The following is a 15,699-nucleotide window of genomic DNA, read 5'->3' on the forward strand; positions in this document are numbered from 1 at the left end:
AAAAAAAAACTCCCAGGTAGGCCCCACGAGCTGCACTAGTAGAAAAAATTTATTTCACAAGGGTCCCGTAGTGGAACCGGTCTCCACAAAGTTTCTTCCGTTAGGCAAGCTTTGGCAAACCAAATACGTATGTCCAGGAATACCAGCGAACATGTGCATGTGCACGTTAGGACCGCTTCGTTTGCTCCCGCAGAAATTGGATACGTGGTAGGTGGGCCATGCCCTAAAAATATTAGATGGTTGAGCAATCTCGACAGTCAGAGCCGTGACCTGCAATTCTACAGTAAAAAAAAGGTGTACTGCGTGGAGTGCGTGTATACTCGGGACTGGGAGGTGGATATTCGAGCATTGAGTTTGAACAGTTGAGGCCCATGGTTTGACAATCTGGACCGTTTGTGCCCCATCGTGGACTGATTGCGTTAATAATCTGCCAAGTGGGATAATCTTAACCCTTTGTTTGTGGGCTTGCAAATCGATGTTTAAGATAGAAATTATACTGGAGCTTGCTACGTAGGAGATGTTTGGGCATGGCCTATGCCGAACTGTTGGGCCCACCTTGATGTATGTATTCTATATCCACGCCGTACATCCGTTTGTACAGATCATTTTAGGGCATTAACCCAAAAAATGAAGCAGTTCCAAATCTCGGATAGACCATACCATAGGATACAGTGGTGATCGACCATTTAAAACTTTTTGTGGGCCACAAAAGTTTTCGATCAGGCTGGCATTTGTTCTTCTTCTTTTTTTCTTTTTTCTTTTTTACTTCATCCAGGTTTGTATGACATTAGCAACAGGTTGGATGGCAAATAAACATTATGAAAACATTACGGTGGGCCGTGGGAAGTTTTTAACGGTGTATTGTTCAATCACCACTGTTTCCTATAGTATGGTCCACCTGATATTTGGATCTGCTTCAATTTTTGCACCATGCCTAAACTGATCTGGCAAAAAAGATGGATGGCGTGGATATAGAATACATACATCAAGGTGGGCCCCACGGTAAGGACCGCACTATCTCGGGAGAGGTTGGGGCCGTTGACATTATCCGAACTGGTTGATTTTGGGCCTACGGTCAATACACAGTAGGCCACGTGAATGCACGATATCGCGATGTTAGTGCCACTGATAGCGAAAAAGGAAAATCTGTTTCACAAGACATACTTTTCCAAGCAAGAGAACCGGAAACAGTCTAGGGTCTTAAGCGCCCACCGTTGAAAGATTTTCACGGTAGGGCCAACCAGATGAACGGCTGGAATCGTGCACTAGTTACTTCTCCCATTTTCTAAAGACCAGAGTAAATTCATCCTATTAGAACTAGTGCTTTTTGTTAAGACCCAAAAGCACGACCCGCGGTTGTCAACTTGGCACACGTGTGCAAGATCCGGGCCCTTCATTCGGTACAGACGGCAGGGAAAGTCCCACCGCGAACGTTTGCTAATTTACAAACAGGCCAGTGCACTCATCAGGTGGGGATATGTTTTCCAAGAAAAATGAACGGCTAGAGGGTAGCGTTCCAAATTCAACATATAATACTTTCTAGAAAATATTAAATACTGCGTCAGGGCATGGTCAGAGTAGTCCCCACCTGATTAGTGGTCAAGATTTCTCACATGCATGGCGCGTTGTCACGTGTGAATCGAGTCCCATTCTCCACGTCACTCGCGCGGGTGCCCGGTCCTAGTTGCTAATTCCGCGTGTTGTCCTCATAAATCTTTCCAACCAAAGGAAGCCCAGTAAATCCGTCGATTAGAAAAGAAAGAAACTTCGCATTGCCTGCAACAGGAAGCCTCTCCAAAATCCGAACACCTCTCTCACCTCTCAATCTCTCTCTCTCTCTCTCTTTCTCTCCATTGCTAATGGAATTTCGAACCGAAACTTTTGGGATTTCATCTCGAAACAGTTTTCCGACATGAATCCGATACGCAGTCCTTGAATTCCTCTCCCCAAACGCGTTTTCCTTTTGAATCTCTCCGAATTTGACGATTTCCATATATCTGTATCTTCGGAATACCTTCTCCTTCCTCTCCGATTTTGACGATTTCCATATAGCTGTATCTTCGGAAAATCTTCTCCTTTCGAAATCTCTCGCCTAAACCAGGCGATTCCCACCGATTTTTGCCATGATCACCACAAATCCGCTGCATTTACTCGCTGCGGCCGCCTCCGTCTTCGCGATTTTCAAACTAATCGTCTCCGGGAGGTTTCTACTCTCGGTGCTGATGCGATGGTGGAGATCATTAGAAGATCGGATTCATGTTCATCAGTTCTACAAGATACCGGAATTCAACGACAGCTTTCGGGAAAACCAGCTATACAGGCAGGTTTCGGTGTACGTCAGCTCATTGGCCTCTCTTGAAGATTCCGATTTCGCAAATCTTTTTTCCGGGAGGAAGCCGAACGAGTTCTTCCTGCAGCTCGACTCGGACCAGAGCGTCCACGATTTTTTCCTCGGCGCGAGGATCTCGTGGAAGAACGAGTCGAAGGGTGAGTCGGATCGCTGCAGGACTTTTGTTTTGAAGATCCGCAGGGAGGACAAGCGTCGGATTCTCCGTCCGTATCTCCAGCACATACAGACGGTCGCCGAGGAGATCGAACAGAAGAGGAGAGAGATCAAGCTCTTCACGAACGCAGAAACTAGCGGGATCGGGCGATGGAGATCTGTCCCGTTTACGCATCCGTCAACAATCGAGACCGTTGCCATGGATTCTGATCTGAAGAACAAGGTCCGGTCCGACCTGGAGGCGTTCGTCAAAGGAAAACAGTACTACCACCGACTAGGCCGGGTCTGGAAGCGGAGCTACCTCCTCTACGGGCCGGCTGGCACGGGCAAAACGAGTTTTGTCGCCGCGATGGCGAAATTCCTCTGCTACGACGTCTACGACTTCGACCTCTCCCGAGTCGCGAACGATTTCGAACTCAAATCGCTCCTACTCCAGACAAGCGGCAAATCGGTCATCGTCATCGAAGATCTCGACCGATTCCTCATCGAGAAATCGGGTAAGGTGAGCTTGTCGGGGATTTTAAATTTCATGGACGGCATTTTCTCTTGCTGCGGAGAAGAGCGTGTGATGGTATTTACGATGAACAGCAAGGAAAACATCGATCCCGCGATATTGCGGCCCGGCCGATTAGACGTACATATCTATTTCCCATTATGCGATTTCTCGGCCTTTAAAACTCTCGCGACTAGCTATCTCGGCGTGAAAGATCATAAGCTCTTCCCGCACGTGGAAGAGGTTTTCCAGACCGGAGCGAGTTTGAGTCCCGCCGAGATCGGTGAGATCCTGATGGTGAACCGGAGCTCCCCGAGCCGGGCCCTAAAATCGGTCATCAGCGCTTTGCAATCCAATGGCGGTGGGAGGGGAGCTGGTAAGATGGGGTTGCGGCTGAGCGAGAGCGGTTCGGGGAACGGCCGGTCCGACGATTCGGCTGAACCGGCCGGCGCCGTGCTGTGCAGAGAGAGCGTGCATACGGTGCGGGAGTTTCGGAAGTTGTACGGTTTGCTGAGGTTGAAGAGCAGTGGGAGTAGGAAAGGGGGATCCTTCGAGTTGGATGAGAAGGAAGCGTCATGAACTCAGCTGAGTCGAATCGTTGCGATTTGAGGGTTTCGTGCCGGTTTGGATCGTTGACGAATCGTTCCGGTACAGGCACGCTACCTAGGTTGGGGGAGGTTTGTTTGGTGCAATCTTCCGGCTTCCTCGCGGGCATACCTGTACGAGATCCTGTTCATGGACTATGTGTGGCCTACCTGATTAGTGGACTTGACCATGACATCTCACACGATGATTGGCCAGGATCTTGTACACGTGTGCCACATGTGGTGATCCATCTTACAAATTCCTTTTTTATTTTTGGGTTTTCTCCTATTTTTTGGGCGGGTCTCATGAATTGAAAAGGTCGTGTAAATGACAACATTACCCTTTGAAGAATTCTACAAAGCCAATGAATTCCTAGTTAATTTTTCTGTCACGAAGGTTGTTTTTGTCATTACGAGACATTCTGTTTCCTCACGTTGCCGTGTCGTCGGGCCTAACGAACTATCCAGATCCACGTGTTCTTGACAAAGGGCCAAAGATTGGATAGCCAGGACACTGAAATCTCACAGGTTGGGACCCGAAAATGGATTGAAGAGGAAGGGTCCTGATGCGTTAGAACAACTAGTTTGTAGGATCAAGCGTCGTGGGAGATCCTGACCCTTGATCTGAGGCAACACACAATGGATGTGATTTCTGAATAAAAGATTTGCTAGAATGCATCCCTATCCAGGGTTACAATAGCCCTACAAAAAACAGTCAAGATGACGGTCTGTATTTAAAATATTCCAAATGAGAATTTTATTATTGATTGTCTCCAATCCAAAGGAAGACCCATCTAGTAGACCGTTTGGTTACCGAACTTGACACCACATCCAACAAATGGATTTATTGCAGCAAACCTTTTTAAAAAATCTCCCTCCATAGTGGACACAGTCGTCCAATCTCCATTTTTCTTTTCTGTCTTTTCATACTCAACAGAGGACTAATATCAACCATCTGTATCCTGAAGCATGGCCCCACATAAATCTCGATACCGAACGGTGGGTCCCAATCATTTAACATCAATCAAATTGTGCCTTTGTTGTGTTCTTACCAATGAAAACCTACCTTTACAGACACCACAAGCATGCAATCAATGGGGGTTGGATATTTGGTAAATGCCCAGCCAATAACCTACAACTGGTTTTATGACCACACCCCTTGAAAATATATCATTTTCAGAAGGGAAAAATTGAAAACTAAAAATATGTAGCATGAGAAATGGGTTGTAGCGTGCAACCCTTTACTGGTAGAGCCGTATACGAGTTGAGTTAGCTCAATCAGCTCACTCGATTCGACTCGGAAAAGCTCAATTCACCTCGTCTAGAAATTGGATCGGACTGAGTTGAGCTGGATCTTGGAGCTTGAAAAAATTTCGAGCTGAGTTTAAGCTTGAACTCAACTCGGATCGAACCTTAAGTCGAATAAACTCGGATTGAATTAGCTCCATGACTTGGTTTTTTTGATATGAATGCTGCTCGCCGAGTGTTTGATGAAATGACTCAACACAGACTTGATGAGGAAAGAATAGATACAGTGGTTATTTGATTTTTGATGTTGCTTGCCTTGGTGTTTGGTTTTGATGTTGCTCCCTAGGTGTTTGAAGAAAAACTTGTAAAAATATTGCTACTGTTTTACCTTGTGAAAAATTGAAGATGCATTTTACCTATTTGAGAAAATGCCAAATAGGTTCGAACTTGGCTTGAACTGTTAACCGAATTGAGCCGTGCTAGCAAGACAGACTCGTGGACTGGACTGAGCTGAGTCGAGTTCGAACTGCAGTTAGCTACTGGCTGAGCCATGTCAAGCTCGACTCGGTTCAACTTGTGTACAACACAATTTATTGGTGGACAGCCAGAAAGTGTAAATGGTCCATTAAAGTTGAAAATTCGCAATCTAAAGGTAGGCCAGCGTCCTCCCATCTTTATTGTAAATAATCTTTTGTTGGATGCATCTGCTTGTAGGGAACGTTTGGCTTTCATTAGTAGAATATGTTGGTTGAACTAAAAAACAAAGAAAAAAAGGCCAACTAGTGTACGGTTATAAACTTTTTGATCATTGTCGATGCAAATGGGATCTGATTGTTAGGTTTCGAACTTGGGTCCATTTTAGAATAGGTCCACTGGGCCATGAGACTCAGTCACCAATCAATGTATAGGTAGAGAATTTTGAGTCCTTGGAATAAAGATCGACTCGGTCAGTAGTTGCAGGATGTGATTTGAGTGGGAATCAAATAAGATTGAGGTTGAGGGAGATTCTAAAATACCCCCATCTGGTCGGCCAGGAAATTCTTAGGTACTCACAATCTGTGTGACGTAATTTCCAGGTCAGATGTGAAATGTGTGCAGAAGATGAAAGTGGTTCAGGTAATACCCCCGCCTCAGCCAAGACAGTGCGTCCCTTACCGTGGGTCCGGCCTTGTGGTGCATGTATTATATATCCACACTGTACATCAGTTTTTTCAGATCATTTTAGGGCATTAGTCCAGAAATAAAGCAAATCCATTTATAGAGTGGAACATATAGTAAGAAATAGGTGATCGACCATTAATGAGCCACAAAAGTTTTGAATCAAGCTTATATTTGTTTTTTCCTTCATCCAGACTTATGTATGTGACGTTATCAAAAGATTAGATGGTAAATAACTACTACGGAAACATTAAAGTACGTCCTAAGAAGCTTTTAATGGTAGGATGGTCAGTCACCACTGTTTCTTATAGTATGGTCCACCTGATATTTCAATCTGCTTCATTTCTTAATAATGTCCTAAAATGATCTCAGAAAATAGATGGACGGCGTGGATAAACAATACATCTATTAAGGTGGGACCCATGGTAAGGGCCGCACCGTCTTGGGTGCGTCCGGGTCTCACCTAATCCGCTCTGTTTTAGCAGAAGCCGGTCCTCTTTAAAAATGAAAAAAATAAAAAATTGCATTTTAATAAAAAGCTATCCTTTGACAAGGCCTCCAGCCGTACCTCATTGCAGAGCCGAAGGGACGTGAATTCCTAGTGCCCCTGGCCACATGAGCTTCAAGCTACGTGGGGGTCCACGGAGATGCTCGTGACAAATCCAATCCGTCCATCAGTTTCTCAGTATAATAGTAGGATGGGAATCCAAAAACAGACAGATTCAAAACTAAGGTGGGCCACTCCATGTGAAATAGTTAAAATGAAAACTTGCACCATTGAGACCTTCCAGGAGCTGACCATGATGTTAATATGCCATACAAACGGTTCATAGGGTTATCAGAGTCAGATGAACTGGATGCACAAATATCATCCTGATACAAAATTTATGTGGACCCCACAAAGTTTTCAATGGTGGGCGTTCAATCCCTTCTGTTTCATGTGGTGTGGCGCATTTGAGAGTTGGATCTGCCTGATTTTTTGATTTACTTAAAAGCTGATGAACCAGTGGATTTGCCGTAGGAACTCGTGGAAGGACCATTGGCAATTGGCATTGCAGAAGCGGATTAGGTGAGTGACCAAACTGTCGGGCCAACCAAGAATTAAGATGTATACAATTAATGTAATTATCTATTGGTTTAGCCGGCTCATTTGAGGGCATGGAATAAAAAATTGAAGTAGATCAATGTGGGGCCCACATGTGTAATAGATATTAAATTTTGCATTAATTCTATATGGGACCAAATGCAATTATATCCCACCTAATCCTAACCCATTGTGTCCTCGCCAAATGCTGGATGAAATTTGTGTAGGACTAAATGCAATTCGGTCCCACATAATCCCATATATTACCATGCACCAAACGTCCACTTAAAAAACTTCCTCTGTGCCATGAAATATTGGATCGAGCTGATATTTATGTCTTCCCTTCATACAGGATGACAATTAATCATTCATGTTTGGGGTTCCAACAATGGATGTCATTATCCCCATTGTTGCCTATGGTGTGGTCTTTTTTTTTTTTTTTTTTTTTTGGAATTGTCCTAAAATGAGTTGGCTAAATGAATGAACAACTGGATGAAACACATAAATCATAGCAGGCTCCTTTCCAAGGATATGGCTGGTGACCAAGCCACCAGGCAATCCGCTTGCAGCTGAAAGGGTGCATATTGTCGAGAGGATGCGGTTTGGTGGATCGTATGGTCAAACCAACCCACCAACATCCACAAAGCAAACGGTGGGGTTTGGGTTAAATAACCTCTCGATATTTGGTACCTTTGGTGTGAGCAAAATCCATTAATAACACGACGTTAATTAGCTATGGAAGCAGATTGGCTGGTGACCCCAACACCACCTAATTAGATGGTGCTAGGGCAGCGTGGGGCCCACCACTATGTTACATAACCACATGATCCATCCGTTTGCCAACTCATTTTAGGGCATCAGCCCAAAAATAAAACAGATCAAAAGCTCAAGTGGACCACCTAGGAAACAGTTGGGATAATGACACCCAGACTTTAAAACTTCCTAGGGCCCACCATAATTTTTATTTGCCATCCAACCTGTTAAAAAGACCTAGATGAAAGAGAAAACACAAATACAGATTGATGCAAAACTTTTGTGCCCCAAGAAGTTTTTAATGGTGGGTGTTGAGGTCAAAATCTGGATGGCTCTCCACTCCGATCCACGAACTCCGAGCCGCTTCAGCGTCTTGAACCTGCACACTCACAACGAGCAAAGGAGACCCTGGTCTAGGCAGGGGACCCTCCGTTGCCTAAGTCAGGTTAAAGGAATCTGGGTTTAAGTTCAGGCATAGTGAGAGGGTGCTAAATGTTGCGTACCTATAGCAATGAGATCCCCTTGTATTTATATCTGCCTATCAGACGGTCTGGGTCCGTTAATCCCAGCACAATTCACTCAATTAGTGGGATACTGTGATCGTGGAGATATTGTCCGTAATCCAGATGTTGTGTAGCGTATCGTACTTGAGAGGGGCGTATCTATGGGCGAGATATTCGGTAGTATCCGCTTAAGGCAGTTCCTTATCTTAGCATCCGGGGTGTTGCATCCACTCCCAGCCTCGGCTTTGGATCTCAGACTAAAGAGGTCCCGATTCCGAGCCTCAGATCTTAGCTAGTCACACATATAAACCTTCCCTGTCAAGTTATTAAGCCAAGACAGCAGCTAGGGGCCGAGATGGGCTTCGAACCGGACTCATGACGGACTCGGCCCTTATTGGTTTGTTATATGCTTACGAGGCTTCCCTTCCAAGCTCCAAGGTGGGTAGCGGACTTAACTCGTCGGGTTGGATTCCCTCGTAACAGACAGCATGCAGATGTAGGTTGTTGAATACTTGTCTCTGGCCGAGCAATAGTGTTGTGAGGCGGCTTGAGATCGTGCAAGTAGGTTCCGGTCTGAGCTTCACATCGACTGTTTCGGCCTTGAATTATTCTGAACTGACAACCTCGGAGCAGGAGTGTAACTAGAGCCAAGCCGAGAATCTTCTTTCCCTTCAGTCCACCATTGCAAATTAACATTTATGTATCCGATCAGATTAAGCTAGCGTCGGACATCAGAATTTAAGGGACTTGGATCTTCCCATAACAGTGGGTAGGTGTGGCCCATTTGAACTCTTGATATGCTTCAAAATGGATTGATGGCAAGGATAAAACACACACATCATGGTGGGTCACCTAACACTTGGGATCACCACCCAACTATCCTTCTCTCATCTATAGTTAGAAAATTTGAGGTTTGCTAATTCCACATGCTTGTAGAGTTTTGTGGGCCCACACCCAGGTACACATGCTATTCTGAAAAAAATCAGATTTTTACTATCATCATTATGTAAGCTTTATCCTAACAAATTGGCGTGTTTCATATGAATTTGGTTTCATTGTTCGTCTCCGTCATGGACCATATCCTTGGCTAAGTTATATCTCATTAGACCTCCACCCATATCCTTTGGATTTTCATTAGACCCTTTAACTTAAGCCAAAGAAATCCTTCTAACTTGGTATAGTTCTAGTAGTCTATTGCACTGAGTTGAACATCTTAGTCTACTTTCCATCATCCTTATAACCTATTGGCATTCTATGCAGCACTTGAGGTTTGAAATGATTTTACTTTAAGGCCAAATGATTAGCTCACCCAATCGAAACTCAAGTCTCACACACACAATAGTTAACAACATGAGCTGTGTTTTAATAAGAAAGATAAATTTCAAAAATAAAATATTTTATTTTTAAAAAGTTAACAAATAATTTATATATAAAAATTATTTTTATTATTTTCTAAAAAAAAAAAACTTATATGGATTAGTGGTAAGATGATAAATTTTTGTAACAGGAAACAACATTACTTGCACGCAGCCTAGTCCATAGGGATAGTTGGGCACTTTGCACTTAGTTGGAACTCATTTAAGCCTTGGTGCAATTAGAAAACGAATCATATCTAGCCAAGGATTTAACCCACTAGTGTGGAAGGTTCTAGCCTTGGTATTGGTGCATGCATGGCCGTTGGCTAATTAGGATAGGTGGTAGTTATAAATGTTGTCATATGATAATAATTTTTTTATCCGAAAGACACCTTGTCCGTAAAAGTTCTTTATGGACATTATCTAAAAATACAAATATTCTCATATCAAACCGTCCATAACCTTATGGACATTATCTAAAAATACAAATATTCTCATATCAAACCGTCCATAACCTTGTACTCTCTTCTTTGCCTGCTTGCGCCGCGCACACACACATGTGAAAAGGCACAATTCTGTGTGTTGAATTGCATATATGCAAGTTCAATGTATCCGAAGGCAGTTGATCATTTTTATTCTTTTGCACTTGTTGAAATATTTTGAAAATAGAAGCAAAATCATCTTATTAACTATTTAAGTTTGCACTTGCTAAAATATTTTTAAAATAGTAGAAAATTTGTCTTTTTAACTATTCAAGTTGAGACTTAAACCTACAAATTTGATATTTTCATTTCAGTTTTTTTTTTGTCCATTGTGTACCACTTTGTTTTTTGTTTTTGTTTGTTTTTTTTTTTTTTCCCAATAACATATGCTTATGTGTGAATATTCGGGCAACCACACACATTTGCAGTTAGCAAATCTCATGAAATTAATATTATTTGAAATATAAGAAAGTATCAAAGTGTTAGACTTTATGTGGTCCATCTGACCATCACACACGCACGCACACACACATAGAGAAATGCTCAACTGCGCACCAGTTCTCACGGGGTTTTGTGAGAACTTTTTAAGAACTCATTTTCAGGGATATGAGTCCAAAATTCGAACCATTCGCCTAACGCAACACCCTATAAAACCCCTAAGGCCCAACTTTTATCCTAATCCAAATTTATGGTGGGTCATGGCAAAAGGAAATAGTTTTCTCCCTTGATTTGTCCCTCTTTTGTCATGGCTCACCAAAATTTTGGATCACATGCATATGCATATTTAGAATTTTGTATACATGAATATTAATTTACATAAACAACTTAATAGTGTTTTTCACATATATTAGGTTCTTCATTTTCAAGCAATTCATATATAAATTAAATAAATTTTTATTAAATATTTTGTCGTTGTTGAGTTTTTCATATAATTCAGATATAAATTAATCTTTTTTTTTAATACACGCGCCCTCAGCCACACACACCACAATAGGTACTGGAACTCATGATCTGTGTGTTGAAACTCTAGCTAGTCTTCCACCTAGGCATGATTAGAAACCATAAAATATAGTAATATAATAATTCACAATAATAAAGTGAAGAAAACTTTATAAATTCTTTGGAAATTTTATGAATTCAATACGAGACTAAACTTTTACACTAAGGGCTTGTTTGTTAATGATGAAAATTTTTACTTAATGTGAAATATCCGCGTTTAGTGTTGTTTGTTAACATCGAATGTGGAAAGTGCTCCGTGATTTTTGCTGCATTTTTTCAGTGACAGAGGTATGGTGAATTAAGAATTCACTCGGTTGTCTATTTTGAAAAAAATCTAAGATTGCCGTGAGTGACAATATTTTCTCCTTTGCGTAATACATGACCCCACTTTTAGTGTGTGACACTTCTTTGGGCTCACTATAATTTATGTGTTAGATCCACACCATGCATCAAAATATGAGGCACATCCAAAAGTTCAAGTTGACCACACCATAGAAAGCAATGGGAATAGAATGGCTACCTTTAAAACCTTCTTGGGGTCCACTATGAAGTTTATTCATCATCTAACCTCTTTGTAAGGTCACACAAACCCAGATCAAGAGAAAATACAAAAATTAGCTAATCAGAGCCTTTTGTGGCCCCAAGAAGTTTTCAATGTTATGCACCTAATTCCCACTGTTTATTGTAGTGCGGCCTACTTGAGCCTTATATCTTCTTAGTTTTTTGTCTTGTTCTCTAAAATGATATGGAAAAATAGATGGACAGTGTGGATAAAACATATACATTAAGGCATGTCCCAAAGAGCCCTCTGACAGGACCATCCATTTCTAACTAATCCCACACAATCCCCACAAGGATTTAGTGGAGCAGATTTGGTGAGACCCTAGATCCACTGAGGTCGGTGAGACTTCATTTGTACGATAAGGCCTTAAAATGAACATTCAAAATGGTTGGACGGTATGGATTTAAGGTGCACACATTACTTTGAGGCCCACCATCAGGGTTCCGCCCAAGTCGATGGATCTGAGGTCTCAGCTAATCCACTCCTAGATTTGGGGGTAGCGAATTGCGTGGTGAGCCATGCCGGGCCGCGAACTCAGCTAAGATGATGTAACCCTTACTATGGGCCCACCTTGATGTATGTATTTTATATCCACTTTATTCATCCATTTTTTCAAATCATTTTAAGGCATTACATAAAAAACTGAAGCAAATCCAAATATCATGTGGCCCGTGTCATAGGAAACAGTAGTGATTGACCATTAATGGGCCTCAAAAGTTATGGGTCATATGAGATTTGGATCATCCTCATTCTTGAGATCATTCCCTAAAATGATTTGAAAAAATAGATGGACGGCATGGATAAAATACATACATTATGATGGGGGCCACACAACTCTATCCAATAGCTAGGCACTACTGACATAGTCGGTACGCAATCCAAATCCATTGAGGTGTGTGGGACACCTGTAGGGCCCTCTGTGGTGTATGTCACTACACATGTTTTTCATTCATATTGAAAGCACGTTCTTAAGCATGATAAATAAATAAATGAAACAGATCCAAATCTTAGATGGACCATAGTATACAAAACTGTAGTAAATGACTATTAAAAAGTTCTCGTGAGCTACGAAAGTTTTATATTAAGATGATATTTGTGTGGTCTCTTAATCTAGGTTTTTTTGACTTCATCAACAGATTAGGTGTCACATAAACATTCTAATGAAAACCAAGAAGATTCTAATGGTATGGATTCAATCACGACTATTTTGGATGGGTAAATATGTGAAATTAGCACATTTCATACATTAGTTAACAAACATGTTATTCCAAATATTGATTATTAGTTTTTTGGCTTTAAATTCAGACATTAGATTTAGATTTTAAATTCAGACTTCATGTTTAGCAAACGGGCCTTAAAAAATAATTTTAAAAACCACTTTTAAAAAGAGAAAAAGAAAAAGAAAAAACCTTTTGATTCCTTTACTTCTGGAAATACCCAACATATGATTACATGGCCCGAATAACCAATAAATGCATAGATATGTAGAAGCTTGGCTGATAAAGTTAATGGGACCAAGTGGCCTACTATCTACTGGCGAAAGAAAAGGCAAGACGACAGCCTGACCTGACTAGACCTAATCTTTAGAAGGTCCAAAAACTGTACTGGACCAATTAAAAGTGGATTGGGTCCACCGGTACTCTGATGACCTGGCACTATAAAGGGCTGCAACCCTACCACCATCATGATTTCATCGTGAAGCGTGAGCTGATGATGATGGATTGTCGTGGTCGGGCCAGACGTATTTTCCCTGGCCATCTATGATGGGGTAGTGAGCTGCATGTTGAAATGATCCCCACCTTCCACCTGGTGGTCCCTACAATGAAAGGATGATTGTGCAGAACATACACCAAGGGAAACAATCCTAACCACCTGATTTTCCAGATGAGCATGGACCGACGATTTCAATGACGCCGATAAGATTCTTGGTGATTATGATACTCGCAGAGTTGATGGTACTCTGAATGACCTATTAGATGGACGGCTATGATTTTCAGTACATTCAGTCAGATGGGCCATCATGGATGAGCCATGCGGCGCGACTGATCTGACTCTGAATGCAGGGGAGCGGATTAGGTGTTACCCGGATAACACCTTAGTGGGTGTTACCTTACCGTGTGGGACCCACCTTGATTAATGTATTGTATATCCATGCCGCCCATCCATTTCTTCAGTTCATTTTAGGATGTTATTCTAAAAATTAAGCAGATCCAATTCTCCTGTGGACCACACCACTGAAAAAAGTGGTAAATGACCCTTTGAAATCTTTTTGTACGTTACAAAAGTTTTGTATCAAGTTAATCTTTGTATTTATCTTTAATCGTCTGATTGATCGACTTTATCAACAGGTTGGGGTTGGATAGAAAAATAAACATTACGAATCTTTTTACAATGGGCCCTGGGTAGTTTTTAATGGTGGGCATTCAATCACCACCGTTTACTGTGGTGTGGTCCACCTGAGAGTTGGATATTCTTTTGGGACCACCTCCTAACATAGGCTTGAAAAAGGGATAAACGGCATAGGTACACCTTCCAAGGCGGGTCGTTTCTGAGGTGTCCTAAAAGTACTCACCAGCTAGCGGCCTATTTTTTATAATGTACTTGGCCCACCAAATAAAATCCTGGTTTTTGCACGACCGTGGATTTCACGTCATTAGCCAACCAAAAATACTGAGGCTCTCGCAGTACTTCAGGGATAGTGTTGTCGTATTATCCTTCTGTTGTGGGACCTTTTTTAGATGAACGAGCTCGATCATCACGTGGTGGGCCACAAGGAGTGAGCTTCTACTTTTAGCATTTAGCTCCTTCTGGTGCAGACACACACCTTGTCTTTCTACTTCTGTGTGGGGCCTTCCATGAGGTGTATACAACATCCAATCCGTCCATCGAGTACGGCCCCTCATGTTCTACTCAGAACCCAAAAGTTAGTAGGATACAGAGCTCAGGTGGGTCACATCATGTAATATCGTGCCATTGACATTTAAAATCACGTGCGTTGGCCCACCTTAGATTCCGAATTACCTTATTTTGGAGGGTGCAGGCACCCTCATGGGGCTCATTTTTACGAATGGATTGGACAATTATATTCAAAACGCAGTGGCCCCCACATAATCCTGAAGGTTTTGATGATACCCGCCAAAATCCGATCTGTTGTGTAACCCACTTGTTTTTTGAATGAGGCTGATTTCTGGGACAAGATTTGAAATTAAAGAGGCGCACCTTATGGATGGATTGGATGTGGACCCTACATTGCAGTAGGCACCGTTCCGGGTACACCATGCCTTTATTCAGATCCGGACTGCTGATCAGGTGGGCCAACAGGTGGATCGGATATAAGTTGGAAGTTACAGCTGTTGTACGTCTCTGACCATCCAGATTTTGTTGAGTTTTGATGGTGGAATATGGACCATTGCTCTGACCGTTCCTGAAATTTTCAGGCCGCCTTTCTTCGTTCTGGCATATTGAATACTCATGCAATGGTCCACAATAACAACAGTCCCAAATATCTAACGTCTCTGCCACATGTACTATGAGACGGTGCTATAGGTTTAAAAAAGGTAGTTGTGGCCGGGGCTGTGTGGGGTCCACATAGATGTACGTTACAAATCCATTCCGTCCATTTGTTTTGAAAGAACACAATAGTCCAGGAATCTAAAAATCAGGAAGATTCAAAACTCAGGTGGGCTACACCAACGAAACAGAACCGAAACATCCACCGCTGAAACCTTCACGGGGCTGATCGTGACGTTTATATCCCAGCCAAACCATTCATAGGGTTTCCTGTGATATGATCCACTAGGTCTTTGGATATGCTTCAATTTTAGACTCAATTTCTTAAATTATATGGAAAACGGATGGACAGCGTGGATAGACCACATACATTCAAGGTGGGCCCAACTGAGTTTACTCAGTACGATAAAAGCCTACTGAGTAACACAGTACGCAATTAGATTTCCTGTTTCACGAGGACGCGGA

General features: G+C 42.2%; 1 protein-coding gene across 1 annotated transcript; it reads left to right on the forward strand.

Moving 5' to 3' along the window:
- Positions 1-1,758: 1,758 nt before the first annotated feature.
- On the forward strand, positions 1,759-3,972 carry LOC131232788 (AAA-ATPase At2g46620). The gene has a single exon (XM_058229272.1). The coding sequence runs from the start codon at positions 2,124-2,126 to the stop codon at positions 3,573-3,575; it is 1,452 nt and encodes a 483-aa protein (XP_058085255.1). The 5' UTR covers positions 1,759-2,123; the 3' UTR covers positions 3,576-3,972.
- The last annotated feature ends 11,727 nt before the right edge of the window (positions 3,973-15,699 follow it).

Source organism: Magnolia sinica, chromosome 18, assembly GCF_029962835.1.
Source record: "Magnolia sinica isolate HGM2019 chromosome 18, MsV1, whole genome shotgun sequence".
NCBI classification, from domain to species: domain Eukaryota; kingdom Viridiplantae; phylum Streptophyta; class Magnoliopsida; order Magnoliales; family Magnoliaceae; genus Magnolia; species Magnolia sinica.